Source organism: Phoxinus phoxinus (genome assembly GCF_949152265.1).
Source record: "Phoxinus phoxinus genome assembly, chromosome: 3".
Lineage (NCBI taxonomy): Eukaryota > Metazoa > Chordata > Actinopteri > Cypriniformes > Leuciscidae > Phoxinus > Phoxinus phoxinus.
The window spans coordinates 40,134,328-40,159,759 of record NC_136878.1 but is presented as its reverse complement, the minus strand read 5'-3'; the positions used below and the strand labels follow the sequence as shown (position 1 = coordinate 40,159,759).

The window sequence follows — 25,432 nt, the reverse complement described above, 5'->3', positions numbered from 1 at the left end:
GTATAGTATGAAGGAAATCTGGATGTAGGCTACTACATTCACCATGCATGATGTCATTATCATGTGACATACCAGCGTCAGATGCGTATCTAGCTTCACTAGCCGCATTTCCGTTACAGATTTGCGCAAAACTTATCTGATATTTTCTAAATGTCGATCAAAAACTATTGCGAAATGACGCCGTTTCCATTAACCGATGTTATGCGACTGAAAAGTATTGTTTCCTCTAGCGATGTCATTCCAATAATTATGGCAACGGATGTTGGTAGGTTTACGTATATCCCAGCCACTGTCTAGCCATTATTTTTAATCGAAGGAGACGTAAGCATGTTATCCATGCATTAATGGCAAGAAAATCCCCTTATAATTGTTTCTTTTATGAGTTTAATAAAGAACTCTGTCTCGTCTTCTGTCCAAACATACCGCACCATCTCAGGTGACCTGTACATGCGCAAAAACTGTTTCCATAGCAGTTTTGCAAAATATTCCTTTTTCGAATTGCCTGAAAAAAAAAAAAATTTCAGGCAAATATTTTTTCAACATATTTTCAATACGCAATTTCAATTTGAGCAATTTGAAGGTTAATGGAAACGCAGCTACTGTCATTTACAAATCCTCTCCCGTGGCCTAATAGGATAGTAAATCGTATGCACACTTCAGAATCTCGCCGGAAGAAGTAGGTCATCCCTTTTATGAGTACAGTGAATTCAGTCATGCTTCTTTTGGCCCATACTGTTTTTTTGTCTATATAGTAAGGAAGTATGCGATTTCGGATGCAGCCCATGCAGAATTGACCCTTCGCAGGGAGCTTGATTGACAGGTGATCTGACCAATCATACTTCGCCATCTGCCATTTTGTCCGACAAAGCAGTCAGGAGAGTTAGTAGATTAACATGGGAGGATTTGAACATGAAAAACGGAGTGTACTGACGTCTTTCCGCGGTTAAAACAACATTCCTTCTTATGTTCATTCATGTTTATTTGATGATAAATGAACTACGGTAGAAGGAAGAGATGATCGGTTCACGAGCAGCTTTAACTGATGCTCTACAGCGATCTGTCAGACACATTAAAGAGCCACAAAACTATATTTATTGTTTAAATTTCTTTTAAGAAATGAACAAATTTGAAAGGTGAGACTTTGTTTAATATCAAAAGTAACCAAAGAGTAACCTGGTCTGTCCTGTCTGTCAGCGCGTTGTCAGTCTCCTCTCTGCTCCGCGATGTATTTTTCACTACGCGAGAACATGGTGTGGCTTGAGAGCGGCGTAGCTTGTCGGACATAGCAACAGTAACTAAGGGGGGCGGGTCTTTGCGAACCGTCAATTGTCAGTTGCAGGTGGCATTGGGGGAGGGGCATATTTATTCTACAGATCATTTGATTGGACAAAAATCTGTATAGTTCAACATGACTCATTAATAATAATAGATAGAACAGTGTTATTTCAGTATTATTTATATACTATTATAAATATTTTGAATGCGCTTTTATTAAATACAGCTATTTAGCTTACATTTATTTTTATTAAAATTTTAGTCTTAGCAATTGTAGTACTCTAACTTGCACTTATTTCAGTTAGTTGCCAAAAACAACATTTCTAATTTTCATTTATGATTCGTTAAGGTGATGTGATGTGCAACTAGTTTATTCTGAAACAACTTAGTTTTGCACTAGGTAGGTAGGCAGCTCACTAGGTTTTAACACAGAGAGCTAATAAATCCGCCAGAGCATCTCTTTTAAACTTAATGCAGTTTGTCACCTAGATTGAACATATTAATCTGAGCATTTGCAACTCCAGCAAAGGATGTGGCTTATCTTAGCAAGGATGTGGCTCAGACTGATAAGACACATGCTCTTTCACGTTTCACAGACCTATGATCTGTCTTTTAGTGATCAGGAGCTCTTTCCTTCTCTGGTTAGTATTCCATACTGCCGAGTCTGCCGCATGCGTCATAAGTCACCCAGAGCCAATAAATGTCCAAGTCCAGCCCTGCCGCTGTGCGTGTCTTTCACACTTGTGGTCGGATAATGCACATTCTGAAGGCGGAGGGCACAGCAGGGTCTTCGGCCCCCTCTCCAAAAGAAGGCACTCAAGTATCTCTGTTCTTTGCACATTTCCTCACTCTCTTGCTGTTAAATGCAAAAGTAATACTCCCAGACATCCAGAGAGCGTTTTTCCCTAAACAGGAATTGACACAGACTATCCACTTCCTGTCTGTTTATACACTGTGCAGATGCAAGACCTCTGGAGACCATGTGGGCTGGGTGATACAATGGTCATAAAACAAATATGACAAATCAAATGCCTGCAGCTACAAACTGGAAAATACCTTACAGGAATATTTCATTAGTCATTTTAAAAAAATGAAGCTTTTGTCATTATTTACTTGTGTAATTATAAACCCGTATGCCTGTCTTTCTTCCAATAAACACAAAAAGAAAACCTTTGAGGAATGGGGAGATCGGGGACTGTACCTTTTTCAACTTTAAGGGCACAAAAGCATCATAAAAAGTATCATTAACTCGAGAACCAAACTAACAGTGAAAAGATCAGAATCAAACGAACAATTCTTCACAAATGAATATTCTGCTCACCAAGGCTGCATTTATTTGATACATTATTAAATGTATTTATTTTTAGTTATTTATTTTAAAATGAAATTTATTCCTGGTGGCAAATCATTTATCCAGTCTTCAGTGCCATATGATTCTAATGTGTTAATTTGGTGCTCAAGAAGCATTTATTATTATTAATGATTAACAGTGCTGCTTAACAAATATGTTTGTGGAAACCGTGATCATTTTCAGTATTCTATGAATATTCTCTAATTCAAAAGAACGGCATTTATTTGGAATGCAGAACTGTAGCTCTATAAATGTCTTTACTGTCACTTTTGATGATCAATTTAATGCATCCTTGCTGAATAAAAGTATAAATTTCTTTAAAACAATTGTACCGACCCCAAACTTATGAATGGTAGTGTATGTAGATACTTGTGTGATTTGTTTTTATAAAAATTTTATTAAGTGTTAAAATATTTAAGCAATACAAAAAAATATTACTATTAAAAAATAATTATTAAATCACATTCAGATTTTACATTTGTCCTGTCTGCTTCTGGTCGACAAACAGATGATGACCTCACAGTATTGGTTGAGCCAATGAGATTTAACATCAAAGCTTGAGATGCTTTCAACATGAAAGCAATACAAAACAGCAAATGTAAGAATCTATATGATTAATGATGGCTGTACACATTGAGCATGCAGCGTAAGCACAATACATTAAGACCATCTGTTTGGTCCAATATAGTTCAGCTTGGTCAATAAACCATGAATGACCAAAGAGCTGCTGTTGCTGATGAATTCAAGGAGTCTAATGAGCACATAAAGTTAACCATAAAGGCCATCGCATTGCTATTCATAGGAAAGAGCACAGCCTGCTTTTACAGAACCTTTTCCATTTAGTAAAACCACCACAATCTCTTGTTAGAGAGAGACACTCATGCATACAAGAGCAATGACAGTATCTAGAGCACTAGACCAGTGTGACCCCTTCATTGCGGTTGCCCTTGGAGACCTCGGTGTGTTAATGAATTGACCTGTTTGTGATGGGAATAGTGATGGGCCTCACCGATCACAAGTCGTTTGGAGTTTGACCTGGACGACCCTATAGCATATCTCTAGTGCACGGCTATCAATAAAGGCCATCAATCCGTAAGATGTAGAGTATAGAGTCTGCATCTATATCTGCAGTTGCTTGTGTTGGTATAATTCTTATCTTTACCACATGGTGCTGATGTTACAAACACATTTTCATATCTTCTCTAATGTGGCAAGACCGCTCAGGTCAAATGAAAAAAAAGATAAATAATTATGTCCTGGGTTGTTATTGTTAACTAAAAACTAAACTATTTTCGGTAATTAAATAATTAAATTTGAAATAATGCTATATATATATATATATATATATATATATATATATATATATATATATATATATATATATATATATATATATATATATAGGCTACACACACACAGAGAAATAAAAAACAATTAAGCTACATAAAATATATATTTTTAAAAAGAATAAAAATAACAATATATTTAAAAACAAAAAATACATAGACTAAAATGAAAATAAAACCTGAAATAAAAAGCGAATTCAAAATATTAATAAATACTAAAATAACACTAATTATATCATTATTCATGTTGTCCCAGACCTGTTTTTTTCTTTCTTTTGTGAAACATGCAAAGAGAAATTTAGCAGAATGTGCCGGCTGCTATTTTACATACAATGAAAGCGAATGGTGACAGAGGATGTAAAGCTCCATAAATGACCAAAAAAGTACCGGAAAATAACCATAACCATAAATGTCATGCCATATTCTAAGTCATCTGAAGACATATAGCTTTCTGTTAAAAAAATGTTTTCTTTAAATGCGTCATATACAATACATCTGAAAACAGTGGATCTCACTTGTCTTGTAAATAATCGCGACACGAAGTTTAAACGTGCGAGCATGAGATTTAAGAATACTAACTTAAATCTTGGTATGTTTCTCCATGTAGACTTGCATGGTACCATGGTAATTTGTGTCATTTTTTCAGCTTGAATGACATCCTGTCCTCATTCATAGCCAAGACATCTCCTGTTGCGTTTCACATTTAAAATAAAGTAATACAGGTTTAGCATGAAATCAGGAGCCCAACCCCTTAATTGATGTGTATCATATTTTATGAAGACTAAGATTGTATTATGACCTAGTACAAACATATTTGTCCTTATATTTCAAACAACATGCTCAGGCTTCCTGCAGGCATGCAGCGATCTGGCATCAGACTACAGCAATCTAAGTCTCAGATGTCATATATCCCAGTCTACAGTGACACCAGATCAGTCCTAAATGAGAAACGATTTTCTAAGCTGAAAATGAATTATGCACCTTAAGAGCTCTCGAATAACCTCGCTATGTCTCAATACATTATAATCTACGAGAGATATCATATAGCCTAAACATGGCGAGCCAGAAAATATATAACCATACATAAAAATGCAATTCAGATGTGTTTATAATGCATGATGAACACTGATTGCATTACATTTACAATGCCATGCTTAAAATCCAATATGTAAGAGATAATGTACTGTCAGTTGGGCATTATTGTGACTATATAAATGGACATGAAATATGAATTTGAGATTTTAGAAAGAAGCTTTCAGATTAACCTGAAGCATCAACTATTCCATAACATCTATTAAGAAAAAAATAGTTCACTGGGAAAATAACACTGCAACAACATAATAATACTAATTTAATAATCTGCAACTTTATGTAGCGTTTCTGTTATGTTGATGTACACAACAGTGAAATATACACTATAGTTGAGCAGTCATTGTATAATGCATAAAATATTTCATACATTAATAATGCGATTGACTCATCAAAAATCAAGTAGCCTATTCTTTAGACCTGCGTATGAAAAACTGCCTTTTATTTCAAGTGTGTAAAAAAATACGCATTTTGTCAACAGTTTAGTTGCAAAACTACAACGGAAAATGTAATATGTTGAGCAGCATATTACTTAAATTCGTTATTTACTTTTAATGTAAAAACTTTAAAATGGACCATTTTCAAAGAAAAGAAAAATTGTCTGTAGGCAACAAGAGATTTATTTGATCAAGTATTATGAGTCTTTGTAGCTCGCCTGCAGTGCAATGGTCCTGCAGTGCTGTGTGTATACGGTACAGGATGAATGTATGTGATGATGGCGTGTAATGCATATAACATGCTACACAAATCACTCGACTGAAGATGAATGGAATGATCTACCACAGTTTTAGTAAAAATGTACATCAATTGTTCAGAGAGAAAAAATACAAACATGCAAAGTTAAAGCTCTAAAATGAGTATGTGAAACGAAGAAATACCTTTTCACTGAGTCGCACGATCTGATTCATTTTTTCTTCATCTTGAAGGAGCTCCCGTAGTTCACTGCTATTGAGGACCCTGTACCCATCTGGGTAAGAGTTCACGTCCCTTGTCTGGGACATTCTTGTCCCCGTGAGGCGCACTAAACAACTCCGTTTGCCAGCCATTTAACTTCCATTTTGCTCACGCTCGGCGCCAAATGTACGCGAACACGGGAGTGGTGCTGGAGAAGCTCTCGTCGGCATGAAGGAGCACCACGGACTGTTAGCGAAGACAATGCGCTGAGAGACTATAGCACACGTTTACAGATTCATCCAGTTCCGCATTCCACCGCGAGGAGGCGCTGCGCCGCAGCAGTTACAACCATAGATATACACAATAAACTATTCATCATCAAGTGCCTTTGAGACTTTACAATTTCCCAAACAAAAAGCTGAGATTTTCCATTTAACTTCTTATTTGTTGTATTAAGGAGACGCTGTTAGAAATGCATGTTGGTCACTTTTTATAAATTAACTGCAAGTACGAGCAGACCACAAAATATGTCCACCCTGTCATGGACAAATTCAAAGTGGAGTAAAATACATTTTCATTGCATAATAATATTATTAAAAAAAAATCAAGAAAGATATTTTGTCCCGTTCTCAACCATGTATTTTAGTTAATGGGAAAAGTATTTTGATAATAGTGAAATTACTGCACAATATTTGTTTCCATAGTTGCTCTTTCTTTTTCTACATAAAATCTGACAACAAAGATGGTCAACTAAAACTAAAACTATTAAACATCGTTTTCGTTACTTGAAATAAATAAATGATAAAATAATAAATAAATGATAAACTTATCTTATTACAGGTAATAACAAAAAAATATATATTAGTAATTATATCTATTTTGCCTTAACAACTTAATCTTTAATGGTTTTGTTTTCTCTGGGATGATCATTTTACGCACGTTACCGTAAACAACTTCAAAAATATACAATAAAATATGCCATTTTGGTCATTATCGCAAACTAAACAGAGTATGTAGAATACATTTTTATTCTAAAATATTATTTTCTAAATTAATAAATGTAAAATATTATTTATAATGTTTAAATTGTATTATTTATCACCTTTTAAACTGTATGTCCAAATTAATATATTCTTTTCTTTTCAGTGTAGGCTAAAATTACAACGCTCATTAATAAACTACAAACCCCGCGATTCAACAGAAAAGGTCCAGTCGTGTAGCGTGATCCCATTGGTGGGATTTCTTTGACGTCTTTATTCTACGACAAGACAGAAAAACATGGCGTCGTTCGCGGGAGATCGCTGGAGGGAAGCACTCAAGAACCACGATATCTTTAATAAATTACAAGAGAGCCTTCATTTGGAGCCTCAGGGGACTAGCAAAAGAATAGCCAAGAACCTGACGTTTTGTCTGAACGGCGACCTTTTTACATGGGATACTGTTGAGAGTGTGTTTTACACCACAAACCTGCGACAGCTGAACACTGACGGTGACACAGACACTTCTAAATACCAGGTGAGCGTCTTTAAATAGTGTCTGTCTGGTGTGGTTATTTCACGGAGAGTGTGTAATAGTGACCGAACTCTCCGCAGACTCTGCTGTGCATCAACCCGCCGCTGTTCGAGGTTTGTCAGGTTCTCGTCAGCCCGACGCAGTATCATGTGGCTCTCATCGGTCAGCGTGGAGCGACTATACTGGAGCTGCCGCAGCGCTGGGGAAAGAGGTCCGAGTTTGAGGGTGGACGCCTCCAGATCAACTGCAAGTGAGTGAACTTCAGCTTTAGGAGAGCTGCATTCATTCATTCCTCCATCAGGTTCTTTGGTTTTATATGTTTTCTTCTTGACAGGACGATTCCAGTGGCTGAACGCTTCTTCACCAGTTCTGCTTCAGTGACACTCCGACAAGCTACCTGGTATCCCAGTGAAACTGAGGAGCCTCATCTAGTTTTACTGACCTCAGATAACACCATCAGGTATCTGAAATAAACGACTGACAGCGGGTTTTAAAGGGATAGCTCACCCCATAATTAAAGTTTGTCATCATTTACTCACCCTCAAGTTGTTCCAATCCTCTATGAGTTTCTTTCTTACGTTGAACACAAACGATGTTTTGAAGAATGTCAGTAACTAAACGGGTGACGGCACCCATTGACTTCCATGTTGTTGTTTTTTCTACAATGGAAGTCTTGCCGTCAACTGTCTGGTTACCAACATTCAAATATATTAATTTGTGTTCAACGGAAGAAAGAAACTCATACAGGTTTGGAACAACTTGAGGGTGAGTAAATGATGACAACATTAGCATTTTATGGCTGAACTATCCCTTTAAAGATGTCTCTGAACAACAGAATTACTGTATTATTGCACTGGGGTTGTTTAAAGGATGTTTTTCCCTCCAGATTTTATAATCTTAAGGAACCCCAGTCCCCTGCCAAAGTGTTATCTGTGTCTCAGTTGGATGAGGACAGCAATGTTCATACAAGAGGGTAAGATTGTCAATTTTCTACCAAACGACTATTTCGCTGCTATATTATTCATTTTATTTGAAGGTTTTGCCAGAAGCTATGAGTATTCTACTTGGATTATTGTACGCTAAAACTAAAGCCATTTGACATCAAATAAACATTAACTGAAATAAAATGTTAAAAACAAATTGTCTGACTTATCTGTCAGCTAGTTGCCAAGGCAGCATTTCTCATTTTCGTTTAGTTGCAGTACTATAATCATTAAAAAGAACTAAATTAAAACTAAATCTTAAAAACTATATAGACATATTGGTAACACTAATAATAATGTTTCAAAATTTAATGTTGGTCAATGGATTAACCAACAGCGAGCAAAACATTTGTCACAGTATTTTTTAAATCTTCGTTAACATTAGTTAATAAAAATACAACTGTTCATTGTTCGTTCTTATACCATGGTCTGGGTGAATACTCGATTCTGATTGGCTGCAGGGTGTCCGTTAAAAAGTGATAGAGGACGCCTAGTAAAGTAGTTCTGGTGAAACTGCCTGTTTACCATTCGAAATTAATAAATAAATGCGCTGCTACAGTATTTTTTTAATCTTCGTTAACATTAGTTAATAAAAATACAACTGTTCATTGTTAGTTCATGTTAGCTCAGATCCATTAAATATGAACTGATGCAACTTTATTTTAATAATGTATTAGGAAATGGCAAAATGAATATATTCTATAGAAGTATTTTTTTTCCATGTTAACTAATGTAGTTAGTTAATTAGTTATTATTGTAAAGTGTTACTGACATATTTTGAAAAAAAAAAAAAAACTATAAAAAGACTAAATGCGTAACAAAATTACTAAACCTAACTAAAAATAAAATGAAAACGGCAATTTCGGCAAATATAAAATTTAATTCAAAATATTAACAAAAACTATGGTAACACTTTATTTGACAGTGTTATGTTCCATGTAGTTACTGTTGTAATAATAACTATAAATTCTGCATAATTACATGCAACTAACTCTAAACCAACTCCTAGTCCTAACCCTAAAGTAAGTAAATGTAGTTAATTATTATTACTCAGTCAGTACTTAAATGTATAATTACACTGTAACATGGACACCTTAAAATAAAGTGCTACCAAAACTATAATATAAATTAAAATAATATAAAATGTATAATGTGAAAAATGATATAGTAATAACACTGGCTTAAATCTAAAAATGAGGCGTTAAGATATAAATGTACTGATAAAGAGCAAATGACTGAAGTGTTGTTTTGGTGCAGACGTTCCTATGCAGCGTCTCTGGGAGAGACGGCTGTGGCGTTCGACTTCGGGCCGCTGGCGGATTCTCCTCGTCTGAGCAGTTTGCGTATGAAGGCAGAGCTGCTGGTGTATCCACTGTACATACTGTACGGGAATGGAGAGACTTTTCTGACTTATATCTCTCTCACACACAGGTAACAATCACATGTCTATAACTGTGCCATGATGCCCTCAAAAAATACTCATTGGCAAATACAGGGTTACTACACTGTTTGGAAAAATGTGGAATTTGATTTAAGTCATTTCCAGGTCTGGATAATGATGGAAAAAAAGATAACCGAGTATGGAAACACATTTGTCTTTTCATACTATCGACACTAATCACCAATATTTTTTCATACAAGCAGAGTGTTTTCATGGCAAAACATCTCTAGATTTTTCAGACCATATTTAACATAAATGGTTCATACAGCATTATTTTCAGCATTTTGATATAATATAAGGTCATCTGGAAATATTTTTATTTTTTTTAATTTGATTCTGGAAAAGTATAGAATTTTTAAATGAAAAATATGTAGGAACCCTGTCAAAGTGAAAATGTATATTGTATGTAGATCCATACAACTGGAGTACAGTATAATGATATGTGTAGGTGAATATATTATTAAACCAAGAATATAAGCAAGAAAATTATTCATAATCAGAACATGGTTTAAAATCAAGAGGAAATAAAAATGCTTAAAGAAATTTGAGTGCATTTTAAGACCATTCTGAATTTTTTCCAGTGTTGTTATTGCTAACTATACCGATTAAAAAACATTTTCATTAATATGTACTACAATTATAATATAAATACAAATATATAAATATTAAATGAAAAACTTTAACTTAAAAAGCTTGTTTTTTTTTTCAAATGTTTTTTGAAAAATTGAAATGTTGTCTTGGGAACTGAAATAAAATAAGGTATAAAGACTAAAATTACTAAAGCTAAAACTGAAATATAAACTATAGCTGAATAGAAATATAAAATTACAAAATTAAATTTAATACCAAAAATATAAAAATAAAAGGTAATTCAAAATGCAATACTGAATATAATACTAAAATGTATCTCTAATTTGGATTACCATGATGTGGAAAAATAATAAAGTAAAAGCAATATTTATTTTGAATATATACATCATGATAGTATTTATGAGTACTGAATTTTTAAAAATGTGTGTGTGTATTTATAATGTTAATTCCAATATTTACTACATTATTATACATGATTTAAATCAAAATTTGTATCTGTTATTATTATTTAATGTACTTGCTAACATGGACTAACAACGAACATTAACTAATGGGACCTTACTGTAAATAGTGGTGTATATATATTTATATACACCTTTTAAATTTTTCCTGATATTCACTCAGATCCTTCATTCCCTAAGATTTTTTTTTTAAGATTCTGCATGTATATTTTTTTGATATAAACATCTTTTTGTCTCAATGAATGATTTCTTAATGTGTAGCCTAGCCTGTCAGAGAGATTTGCTCCATTAATCTTCAGTCTTTCTCCTAGTATCAGTAATTTAGGGAAGCCGATGGGCCCATTACCCATGTACCCCGCGGCAGAAGATAACTACGGCTACGATGCGTGTGCTGTGCTCTGCCTGCCTTGTGTGCCCAATATCCTGGTTATTGCCACTGAATCAGGAATGCTTTACCACTGTGTGGTGCTGGAGGCGGAGGAAGAAGAGTATGGCCGAGTAAGACAGAATTCAGTCCAACCATCTTACAAATGCAACTTTTACAGTGTGAGAGATGCTGAGCCCCTGCGTTTGTGCATTCAGGCTCTAGAGAGATGGTCCAGAGGCTCAGAGACTGTGCCTTCACTATATGTGTTCGAGTGTGTGGAGCTGGAACTGACGCTCAAACTGCCTGCTGGGGAGGAGGAGGAGATTACGGAGTCAGACTTCACCTGTCCAATCAGATTACACCGAGGTTAGGAGTCACACAAGCACTCACCATACATATAGGCTACATCCCAATTTGAAAACGTATATTACACCGGAAAGATGCATAATTTTCTGGTACTGAGAATAAAATTGTCATACTATGTTATAAAATTGCATCTTGGCACCACAAACCTTTGTGTCAATTTCAAAATCCACTAAAAATAGTTAAGAAAATTCCATTCTGGAACATTTGGCATAGCTACTATTTTTGATTTTTTAATTTTTTTAATTAAAAATTGTTCTATTATTCACCAAGGATGCATAACTTGATCACAATTACAGTAACGACATATATAAAGTTACAGATTACCATTTCACGTTATGACTTTATTATGCTGCACAACCATTTTCAACTGTGAATTATAAGAAAGGTTTCTCAAAACATTAGATTTTAGAACCTCTTTATGTAAAAAATTATGTAACAACTCGTTAACTTTAAGTTTAGCTTTACAATGTGTAATACAAACATTTAAAATATTTAAATATATATATTTGTCTAAAATAGAGATCACATTTTTTAAAAGTCATTTCTCGCACTCGCCACCTACTGGTGTAACGATGTAATTGATACAGTATTTGAAGCGTCGTTACTTTTTTTCCAAAGGGTGATTTACTCTATTTTCTCTATTTCGCTTCCGTAGACATCAGCGTTTATTTCCGAGCTATAAACCATTGATAATTTCAATGTTTGTAAAACAATTAATGACACTTTCAGCAGCCATGTCTTTAGTGTCACATGCTCCTTCAGAAATCATTGTAATACGGTATGCTGATTTGGTACTAAATACATTTTTTTGGTTGTTATCAATGTTACATAAATGAAAAAGATGGTTTTCCAGCTTAATACTTTTGTGGAAACTGTGATCAATTATTTTCAGGTTTCTTTGATGAATAGAAAATTCAAAAGAACAGCATTTATCTTTTGTAACATAATAAACATCTTTACTGTCATCTTTGATTAATTTAGTGCATCCTTTGCTGAATAATTAATAGTATTAATTTCTGTCAAAACCCTCTGTGTCAGATCCTCTGTGTCAGCACAGGTATCACTGCACCCATGAGGCCGGTGTGCACAGTGTAGGACTCACCTGGTTCAAAAAACTACACAAGTTTCTGGAGTCTGGTGAGTGCATTTACTTGCATTGAATTATTTCGGTTCACAACACCGAAGTGATGTGTTTGAGGAACTCTCTATTGTATTTTGTGCAGATGAGGAGGATAAAGACAGCCTGCAGGAGCTGGCGGCAGAACAGCGCTGCATAGTGGAGCACATCCTGTGTACCAGACCTCTCGCTAACAGGTCGATTAACATTTCAGTGCTGTGGTATCAGAAGCAGCATTTAAAGCTAAACACCCAGATCTCTTGTGAAACGTTTGAGCAAACCTTAAGAGACGCAGAGTAAGCGCTGTAGATTACTGGTGCTTATTTCAATTCTCCGCTCGTCCCATGTCTCTTTCTCTCAGTTTGCCGGCTCCTGTTCGTGGGTTTTGGATCGTGTCAGACCTGTCCCTTGGAGCCACCATGATCTGCATCACGAGTACCTACGAGTGTCTTCTGCTCCCTCTTCTGTATGTGACGAGCACTTTCTACCTCTTTCCATATTTGTTAGATCAGGTTTTCCCAAACAGGGTTCGTGAGGGCAACTGTAGAGGGTTCTTGAGTTGCTGAAAAGCTAATCATTAATTCTATTGTCAAATTAAAATAAAGAAATGGGGCTACACGATAATCGCAATTATAGCTTAATTTAATTTAACCTGTAATGTATAGTTGTTGTTGTTTTTTACAGTACAATTGTACTTTACAACTAGTGTTATTTTAGTATCATTGAGTTGCTATTATAGTTTTTATGAATATTTTGAATTAATTTTTAGATTTTCAAGTTTCATTTTAATATTTTCAAGTTTTAGTCATTTAGCGACGTTTTGACTTTTTTATGAATGTCTATATAGTTTTTATTTTATGTTTTAGTTATTTTAGTCTGTCAAGTTAAAGTAAATGAAAATATAAAGTCATTCCTTGGCAACAAGTTGAAATAAAATAAGTTTAAGTCTATTTGATTTTCAGTTAATATTAATTTTATTTCAAGTAATGTTTTGTATGGTTTTAGTTAATAAGAATAAGAATAACCCTGTTTACAGAAGGATAGTATAATATATCTCTGTCCTCTTATAATTCGAGTTAAAACTTACTACTAATAAGAATTGTTATTTGACATCAGGGACTGTGAATATGCAAATCTGTTGTTTAATTAGTAAAATATTAACTTCTAATCTTGGTGTACTTTAAGTAAATATTTTACAACTAAACAGGTCAGCTGACAAAAAAGTTTGGGAACCCCTGTGTTATATTTGAATTGGAAGTAAGTTACTTGCTATCGGATTTTTGTTGTGTTAGTCAACAGTTTCTTTTTCAATCTCCACGTAGAAGCTCTATTCGTCCCCCGTCCCCTCCGTTGCTCTGCTCTCATCCGGGGGCGGGGTCAGACAGCTCTCCTCTGCGTGGATTGGCTGAAGACTCTTTTGAACAGCATATTCGCAACATCTTGGCACGCAGCTCCACCAATCCATTAATGCTAAGGTAAAATGTGTAATTTTATAGACCTTGCCAAAAACAAAAAAAACTTAACTCTTTATGGTACGGCGTTGCCATATGACAACAATTAATTTCTACTACCGGTAATTTCCTTGTTATTCAGCAAATAAATTACTCTATTAACCTCATTTCTACACATCTCTTCTCAAGGGGGATTTTTTTGCAGCATCTTTTATAAGTAAATTAGATATTTTTATTCATAAATCAACTTTGTCTAACATAGTTTTACTGTAAATTGAAAAAAAAAAGTTTCCATAAGGCTGTATGGCAGCGCTGTACCACAGTGAAATTGCAGTAATGCATTTCCCCATTGGGATTTTTTATAAATAGTAGCATCAACAATATGATTGTAGTATAGTTGTATTTATGTATAAATAACAAATTGAAGAAAATAAATTTTATTTTCAGAAAATTAATACAGCAATATTTTACAGAAAGGCCAATAGGAAGAGTTAGCAGATGAGTTAGCCGAATGATGAGGATTAAATGATAGGGATCTACCATACTTATTTTTGGTTTGCATGAGTTACAAGTATATCAATTATAAATGTCTAAAAGAAATGTGCAATTAAATAGTAAAGAAAATCATAATTTTATAGAATTTTTTTTTTTTTACCTACATTGAATGTCTTTTTTCAGGAATCTTTTTTGATTTGTATGTTTGAAGCTATTTTGTGTAATAATAACTTATTTGAAAAAATATTTCATGGTTGGAACATAATGCGTACAATAGAGGGTTAAATTCAAACCAGCTTAAGATATTTTTACATGGTTCTAAATGATTGATTATCTGGACTATCAGCTGGAAGAACTGGTTTTGACCTAGTCCTAGTAGACCATCCTGATCTTGCCCCAGTAGTGCTGGTAGACCACCTTGAACCAGCAATAAACCACCTACCATTATCCAAAAACCAGCTTAACCACCTTAACATGTTTGTGTGTGTTTCAGAGCGGGGGATAAGGACTCGTCTCCTCCTCCTCCAGAATGTTTGCAGCTGTTGAGTCGAGCCACACAGGTGTTCAGAGAGGAGTATATCCTCAAACTGGGCCTGGCTCATGAAGAAATGCAGAGAAGGTACAAGATAAACATTTTCAAGATAAACATAAAAACAAAATCCTACCGACCCCAAGCTTTCAAATGTTACTCTAAGCACTGTAGTGTTTCCAAAATGCTCTAGTTTAATTCTGAAGTAGTATATACTCTATACTATATAGTAGTGTATAAGTCTTTTTTTTGTTCCACATAAATTAATCAATTTCTTCTTTAGTAGTGTATGACTGTAATCCGTTTAGTTGAATACAGCTGTTGTATTAACAGTTCATTTTATGATTCTTCCCTTGCTAGAGTAAAGCTCCTGACTGGACAGAAGAATAAGCAGCTGGAGGATCTTGCTCTTTGTAGAGAGGAGAGGTGACCACAGCATTGCCCGTTTCACACGAAGCACAACCACACGTACAGAACAACATTTAGCTCAGTTGAGTCACACAGAACTAAATGTATGAGTACTACATAGATACGAGTACTACATAGATACGAGCACAACCTCGTGTTATTACTGAGTGTGGTAAACTGCTGAAATATATGAGTGGGCTGAGAACAGGAGAGTCATTGCTGCTGTGGTTTACTGCGGTAGATGCACTGGGCTAAAGTTATCAAATGTGTTGTAGGAAAACCCTGAGGGAAGCTGCAGAGCGACTGGCTGATAAATATGAAGATGCCAAGTACCGTCAGGAAGCCATCATGAACAGGTTCACTTCCCTGTGAATTTAGTTGAATAGAACTTTTTTTTTTGATAATAGGAATGTTTCAAATTTCTGAACTCGAAACTTCCTCCTCAGTTAAAAAATAAACATGGTTGAAACTAAGCTGCTAAAAGCACTTGTTCGTGTGTGTAGAGTCAAACAGGTTTTGGGAAGTCTGCGCAGTCAACTTCCTGTGCTGTCAGACAGTGAGAAGGATATGAGGAAGGAACTGCACACCATCCACGATCAGCTCCGTCACCTTGACAACGGCATTAAACAGGTTCGTTCTGTCTCTGTTTTTCCACTGCTTCACCGTGTATCCTAGTTAAAACTTAGTTTATTTTGGCTGCATTTCTCTGTTGCCATGAGCGGAGCAGATGTACGTCATTTCCCCAGTGTCATTGTTTGCTGTAATGTGTTATCAGGTGAATATGAAGAAGGAATATCAGAAAAAGCAGATGAATACAGGAGCATCTCCAGCTCGCTCCAGCCTCGCACTCAACGCCCACCAGAGGAAGTGTGTTCAGGGAGTGCTGAAAGAACAGTACGTACAGAGTGGCCTCATGCTTTGCTTTCACACGTACACTAAAGCACCAAATATCAATGCGAGTGTGCACCATTTACATCTGTGGCATTTGCCGAGGTCTATTGTTGGTCCATGACACATCTCTTATTCAGTGTTGTGATTGGGTCATATTACACCCCAAACCAAAATAAAAATAGAAATTATATTTAGCATAAAGAAACAATTTTTATTTTTAGAAGCATTAAAGTTTACTTTGTTTAGCATTGTTGTCAGTGTTGTAATGTAACGGAGTACAAATACTTCGTTACTGTACTTAAGTAGAAATTTCACGTATCTGTACTTTACTTCGCTATTTAAATTTATGTCAACTTTTACTTCACTACATTTCCTAGATAAAATGTATACTTTTACTCCGCTACATTTCCACTAAGCATCTTCGTTACTCGTTACTACAAAATAAAATCAGAAGAAATGTGGGTTTGAGGTTTGGCGAATCACTGCTCCTAGATTGCATGACGCACGCTCTATTTCAGCGTAAAGCTTGTTTGTTGCCATGGAAGCGCGAGCCGCGGCCGCGCGCGAATCCCAACGCGACGCTTCACGAGATAAGATGCAAGTGGCTAAACTAAACCGCTGATTTACAATTGAAGTTTTAAACGACCGACATAAATAATCAGTTTGCAAAGCTCATCTTCGGGAAGGGGAGATGTACAGGTAAAGATAAAGAGACTGAGAGAAGAAGAACGAGAGATGGAGATGAGAGAGGGGAGCAGGTAGAGCAATAGCCTTTTGCATACTGTGCCCAGAATGAGAATAACTTTATTACAATGGATTCCTATTTAACACAGATATACATATGTTTTTTGCCAATGACAGTGGAAAAATAATATGCCCCCGAACCCCCTAGCAAGATCACTTTTGGGACCTCTGTATTTATAAAACCCCGTATAGCCTACGGCTATTGCATTGAATATAAAATTATATTTTTGAAAAATACAATGAATTATAAGGCTGTACAGAACAGTGCACTATTGCAGACTGATTTTTTTCTTAGTAGAGCAGCTAACTTAAGGTACATGCAGTGGGAGATAAACGATAACACAAGTACAGGCTACAAAACACAAACAACAGCAGGTTGTACCAGTTAATAGTATGCCTAGTATAAGAAATCCACAATAAAGTTCACAAACAAAGTTAACCGCTTGCTTTAATAAAAATAAAAAAAACTTTTTACTTTTACTTAAAATACTTAAGAATATTAAATATCAGAAAATTACTTTTCATACTTAAGTACAAAATAAATCAGATACTTTAAGACTTTTACTTAAGTAATATTCTAAAAGGTAACTTTTACTTCTACCAAAGTCTTTTTCTAGTACCATACTTGTACTTTTACTCAAGTATTGCTTTCTAGTACTTTATACAACACTGATTGTTGTGGAAAAAAACATGTTACTGTAATGCAGAAAAACGTATCCGTTTCCACATTGCGCAGAAAACCCATGTTTGTGTACCACGCAAAAAGTATTTCAACTACAGTAACGTACATCCCTATTATTGTTATGCAAAAAACTCATCTGTTACAATTGTGTAAAAAAAAGTCTGTTACTGTTACATGTTAAATAACCAAATAACCACAAAGCAACTAATCCTCATAGCTTTACGCAAAAAACCCATCCATTGCGATTGTGTAAAAAAATGCTTGCACATCCCAGTTACCGTTGCCTGTTGACTCACCCCTTACTGTTACCGGTAATCCTCATAGCAGTTATGAAACAAGTGTGTAAAGAAAATGTGGTAACACTTTATTTTACAGTGTCCTTGTTACATGTACTTACCATAGCAATAAATTATGCATAATTACATGTAACTAATCCTCAACCTAATCCTACCCTAATCCTAAAGTACATGTAGTTAATTAATATTACTCAGTACTTAAATATATAATTACACTGTAACACACACCTTAAAAAAAAGTGTAACAAAATTGCTTACACAAAAAAACACATCCATGTTACTGATGCCCGTAAACTCACACCATTTACTGTTACACAAAACACCTAATCCTCATAGCGGTTACACAATAAAAAAGTGTTCCCATTACCATAATGTGCAAAAAACTCCACCTTTACCTATTATGTAAGAACTGTAGAAACAACAAGAAAATATAAAATTGCCTACATTTTTATTTCTTTATTTTGCGTAAATCAAGTGATATACATATATTATGTATATAGATTATGCACTGTATGGACAAAAGTATTGGGACACCTCTTGATTATTGAATTCAGGCGTTTCAATCGGACCCATTGTCACTGGTGTATAAAAATGAAGTATCTAGCCATGCAGTCTACATTTACAAATATTTGTTTAAAAAAATGTTTAGTTCTGAAGAGCTCATGTGTATTCAAGAGTGGTACTGTGATAGGATGCCACCTTTGCTATAAGTCAGTTTGTGAAATTTCTTCTCTGTTAGATATCCCATGGTCAACTGTAAGGGGTACTTTCAAATGGGAGTGTTTAGGAACCGCAGCAATTCAGCCGCGAAGCAGAAGACCACGTAAAGTCACAGAGTGAGTGCTGAGGTGCATGGTGATTATAAGTCGGCAACGCTCTGCTGAAAGGGTTCCAAACTTCCCCAGGCATTAATATCAGCACAAAACCTGTGCGGCAGGAGCTTCATGGAATGGGTTTCCATTGCCGATCAGCTGCATGCAAACCTCACATCACCAAGTTTAGTGGCAAGCGTCAGACTGCGTGATGTAAAGCACCTCGCCACTGGTGAGTGGTAGTGGAAATGTGTTCTCTGGAGTGACGAATCCTGCTTTGGGTTTGGTGGATGCCTGGAGAATGTCACCTGCCTGACTGCATTGTGTCAAATGTAAGGTTTGATGGAGGAGGGATAATGGTGTGGGGCTGCTTTTCAGGGGTTGGGCTAGGCTCCTTACTTCCAGTGAAGGGAAATCTGAATGCTTTTAGCATACCAAGACATTTTGGACAATGCTATGCTTCCAACTTTGTGGGAACAGTTTGGGGAAGGCCCTTTTCTATTCCTGCGTGACTGTTCCCCAGTGCACAAAAGAAGCTCCATAAAGACATGGATGGGTGAGTTTGGTGTGGAGGAAGTTGACTGGCCTGCACAGAGTCCTGACCTCAACCCCATCAAACACCTTTGTGATGAACTGGAGTGGAGATTGCGATCCAGGACTTCTCATTTAATACAGCCTGACCTCACAAATGCTCTACTGGACCAATGGGCAAAAATACCCACAGAAACACTCCAAGCTCTTGTGGAAAGTGTTCTTATAATGAGATGTCCGTGTTGGTGTAATGATCAGGTGTCCAAAAACTTTGCCTCCATATAGTGAATGTGAGATACTTGCAGTACATACAGTAACCGTTTACACCCGTAGGCCACTAGCTTTTGACTGTTCGTGCAGTGATCCTGAATTTCTTTCTTCTATCCTGTAGGGGAGAGCACATCGCTGGAATGATGAAGCAGATCAAGGACATCAAAAACCATTTCAGTTTCTGATCATCAGCAATCAACAGTCCTCAAAGGCCAATATATCATCATCATCATCATCATATAGCATGCAATGAAATGACAGTAAAACAGCATCTCCATAGACCCTGCCTGAGCTCCTTAAAGAATTGCATTTGACCAGACATTTTTGTATAAACTAGGTTGTCTATTTTTATAAGCGGTATGTACATGTACACATCTCCTCGACAATAAAGAGTTTTGTACATCGAAGTGACTCTTTCCTGTGTATGTTGCGGTGAGAGTTTATCAGCTGTGAGACAGACAGCAGCATTGGACATTCAGTGTTATTTCCTGAACTGAGACAATGGTTTATCTGAAGAGGTCAAGCTGGATATGAAGACTTCTCCCTCTTTTCCTTCCCTCCGCTAATCACTGGTCAGAATGTGACGAGGGGAAAATATCATGTCAAGAACAAGGAGCTTGTATATTTACTGTAGCCGGAGGGGAAATAATGTCCTGGGTTCAATACATGCGGAGTTAAACTGTTATCTGCTGTTTACAACCCAAATCAATTTTGACTGGTCCCTTAATTTGTAATATTTGGAATTTAAAATAATTTCATTTACAATGGAGGTCTATGATGAAAACCTAAGGAAGCTCATTTCCTCCACAGAAAAAAAAATCATAATTACGACAAGTCGAGCGAATTGGATCCGCTACTGATTAAAAATCCACATAAAACTTGTTTCAATTTGTTTTATTATATAGATATATACAGGGATATGTACACAATACAGTATATAAATTTGCCAGGGCTTCTGCATTTGCAACACAGCATGCAAAAAAGAAACATGTTGTTATGGTGATTGAATCTTAACTACCACTCTTCGCAAACCCAGCAGAAATTACTGTCATGAATTATAAATGATACTGACTGAAAAAAAAAAAAAAAACCTAATAATAATGGTAGTTTCCTAGCCCCTTTGTTATTAGAGTTCCAACAGTGTCTTCTAAAGAGAAATGTAGTTCCTAAAATATTGTGATGTCAAAAGTATGTTTCTGTTGTTCTAGTAAAACATGAAACTATTGAAGTAGCAACTTCTTTACGTGTGTTTGCAATGTGATGACGGCACGGGACGTGTGAGCGTTATGAAGTGAAACTGACAGGTAATAAAATGAACACCACCACAACACACATGGTCTTAATATAATGCACATATTCACACAGAAGAGCTTCATCATCATCATCATCAGTCCATGTACAGATCACAACAGCAGCACTGGTCACACATAATAGCGTTGGTAAAGTTCTGTGTACTCATCAGATGGAGTTGTTAAAGTGGTCGGCTTTGCTCAGGAAATTTACTTCATTGCATTTGTTGATTAAAAAAGATGCATATTTTAATACCTGGAACACGTGGACTGAATTAGTTTTCCCATTGTCAAATATCACTGATAACTGTCTTTCAATGACAAAATTAGCAGACAATGTTCAACATGCAGGTACAAGGCTTTTTTGACAGATTTCGTCCCATTGTCAGACAATTTTTGTTTTCAACCAATGGCCATTTTTTATTAACAGACTTTGTTAAAGGGATAGTTCACCCAAAACTGAAGATTCTGTCAGTAATTACTCTCCCTCATGTCGTTCCAAACCCATAAGAGTTTTGTTCATCTTCGGAACACAAATCAATAACTTTTTGATGAAATCTGAGAGCTTTCGGTCCCTCCATTGACAGCTATATACAACTACCATTTCAAGCCCCAGAAAGTAGTAAAGACACCATTAAAGTAATCCACGCGACTCCAGTGGTTTAACCTCAATGTTTATGAAGCAACGTGAGTGTTTTATTTACGCAATAAAACCCCAATAATTTACCACTGTATTTACAAAATATTAATCAACTCGCATTCACGAGTAAATTTAATCTAAGTGGTAAATTATGTAGTTTTTTTGTGCAAAGTGGTAGTTGTGTAGCTGTCAATGAAGGAATAAAAATAAATAAATAAAAATCGCTCAGATTACATAAAAAAAGATCTTCATTTGTGTTCTGAAGATGAACAAATATCAGGCTTGGTCATCATGAGGGAGAGTAATTAATGACAGAATATACATTTTTGGGTGAACTAATCCTCTAATTTGAACTAAAACAACTTAATTATAATTAAATGGTAATATTTTTTTTTTAAACATGCCAAAAATCACATGGTACATTTGGTCTTGTAAAAGAAAAAAGAAAAAGAAAAGAAAGATTGATATTACTGAACTGGACATAAATCACACACGCTTGTTTCCTGTAGTTGAGTTAAATTGTTTTTTTTTAAAAACAGCAGCCAGAAAATGACTTAAAACCATTAGCCCTTTCCATGTTCTTTTGATTTTAACCATCCAAATATGCCGCTTTGAATATTTAAGGTCAACATGATCAACTTTGGTTCTATACGAAATTCTGTTTACGCTGCACGCAAGACATACATATATTATTGTACCGCTTAATGTGGTACACAAAACACAGGATTCGGTTTGCGACGCCACTTAGCCCGTGACAGTAAATCATTAGCATAGTGTGTTTTCATTAATACACAGACAGCAGAATGATGGGTAACCACCTTCTAAAACAGTGCTGTTGCCTTATACTTGACGCGAATAAATCAAATGTCAAAAATCAGACCAAATGTAAACTGTAAATATCATCAGATGTGTCCGCGATATCCTTCAGAAAGAAAGAAAACAGGAAAAAAAAAAAAAGCAAAATCATCGGTTGTCAAACTGTTAGGAAGTAAAAGGAAATATTTGGGGAATATGAAGGATCTCCTAAAGACTGACGTTGAGGATAAACGATACGACAGAGCCAGTGAAATGACGGGTGGATGAGGAGAGAAACAGCGTCGCTTGTGAAAGCGTGAGGCGGGAATCAAAGTTAACTTAACTAATGCAATATACACATAATCTGTATACAAGTATGTACAAAACACTTCAGGAGCGTCTGTTTCCTTCATAGGTCACTGCTCGCTTAGTTCAGCAGACGGAAGAGAAGTAGAGTCGGAAGAAAGACGGGAACTTTGGTAGGGTCTGGGAACGGGACGGTCACATTAGTTGATTCTCCGTTTTCTCATTTCCTGAACTGAGCTCCTCACGGCGTTACAAGACACGAAGCATCTCGCTGTGCTCTTGAGAACGCATGTGCGAGCCGGACAGATAGCAGTAGTAGGTCAGTATCAGTAGTGTTTCTCCAAGACCTGCGAGCTCAAGTCTTCCTCACATGATTCAACCGGAGATCTGAGGTACAGGTGGAGTGTGTGGAGAGGGCATGTGTTTATATGTGCAGGAGGAAGTGACATCATGTCTCGGGAAGCTGGCTGATGTCTGTAAAGTTGGTGTCGTTGAGAATGGCACGGATCCGCTCTAATGAGTCCGCTTGCCGGATACGCTCCAGTTGCACCTGCAGGGGAACAAAAGCATTGTGTTTGCAGCTGCGTGTGTGTGTGTGTGTGATGTGCCGTAACTACAGCGCTTAGAATTAAAAAAAGTGCATGGAAAGGCAGTTTGTGTATAAAAAAAAATTCTCCAATTTAAAAATAAAATAGTACACTACAGTTCAAAATGTTTGGGACGTTTAAGTTTTTATTAGTTGGTTAATATATTTGCACAGCCATTACATATTTAAAACGGTAATATCCTATACTAAACCTAAACTAATCTTGACCAACTATATATCATTTGAAAGCTTACAAACTCTAGTTTACATATTTGGTGACTGATTTTCAAAATAAATGACAGAGGAGCCGTAATTTATCAATTTGCAACAAGAATATTTCCATACTCCTAAGGCGTGTTCAGACCTTTATTTTGAAATGGTGATGAACATGAAAAATCATGAAAGAATGGTAGAAACCTCAGTTTGTTTTCATGCCAAGAGTTCAAAAGATAGTATCCATTTAATTCTTTTAGACAAAAAGGTCTGAAAATATAAAGAAAAAAAATAATAGATTCACCATTTGTGATGTAGCAGCGAGCTATAATGCACATACGTGTTCTTTTTGTGTTTCTTAGAGGTTGAATTCATTTCAAAATCTGCCAAACTTCCAATTCTACTTCTGAATAGGATGTATACTTCATAAATTGTATGAAAATTATAAAAAATAATGGTTCAGATCACTCAAAAAACATGGAAATAGAGGTGCCCTTATATGGGCAGTAATGTCAACTAGTGAAAACTAAACTAAATCTCACTGAAAGCTTATTTTTTGAGATATCAACCTAAAATTTGAAACAACTTGTTCAGATTAGATTTTTTTTGTTGTTGCATTTTTAGAGTCCACCAGGTTTTGAAAATATATATTTATTTTATATAAAATATAAATTAATACAAATTTTAACATTGTACATTTTCATAAACTTAACTTTCTTAATTTATTTCACTTCTACAAAAATCTGCCAAATGTCTTCTTTAAAACAAGATCAATTTTACATCTATATTCGAACCATTTAAGTTCGGAATGTGCATTTTCATGTCTGTTAAAGAAAAGGGGGGGTGCAGCTTAAGGGGTTAAGGTCTCGTCTGCTCATCAACGCTGCATTTGTTTTATCAGAAATACAGTAAAATCAGTGACACTAAAATATTATTACACAGTATTATTACTCCAGTCTTCAGTGTCACATGATCCTTCAGAAATCAGTCTAATATGCTGATTTGATGCTCAAGAAACTTATTTATTCCGGATATTTTTTTGGAAACCATGATCAAATGTTTTTAGGATTCTTTGATAAATAGAAAGTTAAAAAGAACAGTATATTAGAAATATAATTTTTTTTGTAACATTAAAAATGTCTTTGTCACTTTTGTTCAAGTGAATGCTTCCTTGCTGAATGAAAATAATCAACTCTACAAATATCTTACTGACTTCAAATTTTTAGCAGTAGTGTAATTACATGAATCACGTTTCAAATTTCCAAATTAACACGCATTAAAAAAACGTTTGGTCCCATTTTATATTAAGTGGCTTTAAGTACTATGTACTTACATAGAAAAATAAGTACTATGTACTTATTGTGTTCATGTTGTATTGTAAAACACTTTTGCTGCTATTGAGATGTGATACGGGTAAGGTTAGAGACAGGTGTGCTGGTATGGTTAGGTTTAAGGGTGGGTTAAGGTGTTAGGGAAGGGTCAACAGTGTAATTACAAATGTAATTACATACATTAATTACTGCTGTAATTACATGATGGTATTTAAAAAATAGAAGTACAATGTAAAAAGATGCATGTACACAATAAGTCCATTGTACCAAATTGTTAATTTCAATGTAAGTACATAGTACTTAAAGCCACTTAATATAAAGTGGGACCAAACGGGTCACTCATGTTTAAAATTGCAGCTAAAACTAACAA

The 25,432-nt window shown here is 35.4% G+C and overlaps 3 protein-coding genes across 6 annotated transcripts in view; 1 reads left to right on the top strand and 2 right to left on the bottom strand.

The window, feature by feature from the left end:
* Nucleotides 1-6,274, bottom strand: part of vps37d (VPS37D subunit of ESCRT-I) — a 40,102-nt gene extending 33,828 nt beyond the window's left edge. The window contains exon 1 of the mRNA XM_079607366.1: nt 5,940-6,274. Within this exon, the coding sequence (XP_079463492.1) occupies nt 5,940-6,107 (168 nt within the window). The 5' untranslated portion in view covers nt 6,108-6,274. The remainder of the gene's footprint in view (nt 1-5,939) is intronic.
* A 910-nt stretch (nt 6,275-7,184) lies between these two features.
* On the top strand, nt 7,185-20,377 carry nup88 (nucleoporin 88). Of its 4 annotated transcripts, none has more exons than XM_079606026.1 (17): nt 7,185-7,470; nt 7,548-7,717; nt 7,802-7,927; nt 8,354-8,440; nt 9,708-9,881; nt 11,255-11,441; nt 11,526-11,676; nt 12,715-12,813; nt 12,900-12,990; nt 13,155-13,259; nt 14,116-14,268; nt 15,233-15,358; nt 15,629-15,694; nt 15,952-16,032; nt 16,180-16,306; nt 16,452-16,570; nt 20,024-20,377. In XM_079606026.1, the coding sequence occupies exons 1-17, from the start codon at nt 7,234-7,236 to the stop codon at nt 20,085-20,087; spliced, it is 2,163 nt and encodes a 720-aa protein (XP_079462152.1). In that variant the 5' UTR covers nt 7,185-7,233; the 3' UTR covers nt 20,088-20,377. The 4 variants fall into 4 exon arrangements, 3 of the variants coding, with proteins under 3 accessions (XP_079462152.1, XP_079462151.1, XP_079462150.1); XM_079606025.1 differs by having other exon boundaries at nt 7,217-7,470; nt 19,029-20,305; XM_079606024.1 differs by having other exon boundaries at nt 7,217-7,470; nt 11,255-11,676; nt 20,024-20,307.
* Nucleotides 20,378-20,787: 410 nt separating this feature from the next.
* The window catches only part of rabep1 (rabaptin, RAB GTPase binding effector protein 1), a 32,322-nt gene continuing 27,677 nt past the window's right edge, over nt 20,788-25,432 (bottom strand). Inside the window, exon 18 of the mRNA XM_079606023.1 lies at nt 20,788-23,482. Coding sequence (XP_079462149.1) covers nt 23,381-23,482 — 102 coding nt within the window. The 3' untranslated portion in view covers nt 20,788-23,380. The remainder of the gene's footprint in view (nt 23,483-25,432) is intronic.

Excerpts from the sequence above, each read along its gene's own strand:
- nup88 (XM_079606024.1), top strand. The coding sequence starts at position 7,234 with ATGGCGTCGTTCGCGGGAGATCGCTGGAGGGAAGCACTCAAGAACCAC. Across the intron at positions 12,814-12,899 it reads ACACAAGTTTCTGGAGTCTG|ATGAGGAGGATAAAGACAGC; the intron begins GTGAGTGCATTT and ends TATTTTGTGCAG. Across the intron at positions 15,695-15,951 it reads GCTCTTTGTAGAGAGGAGAG|GAAAACCCTGAGGGAAGCTG; the intron begins GTGACCACAGCA and ends AATGTGTTGTAG.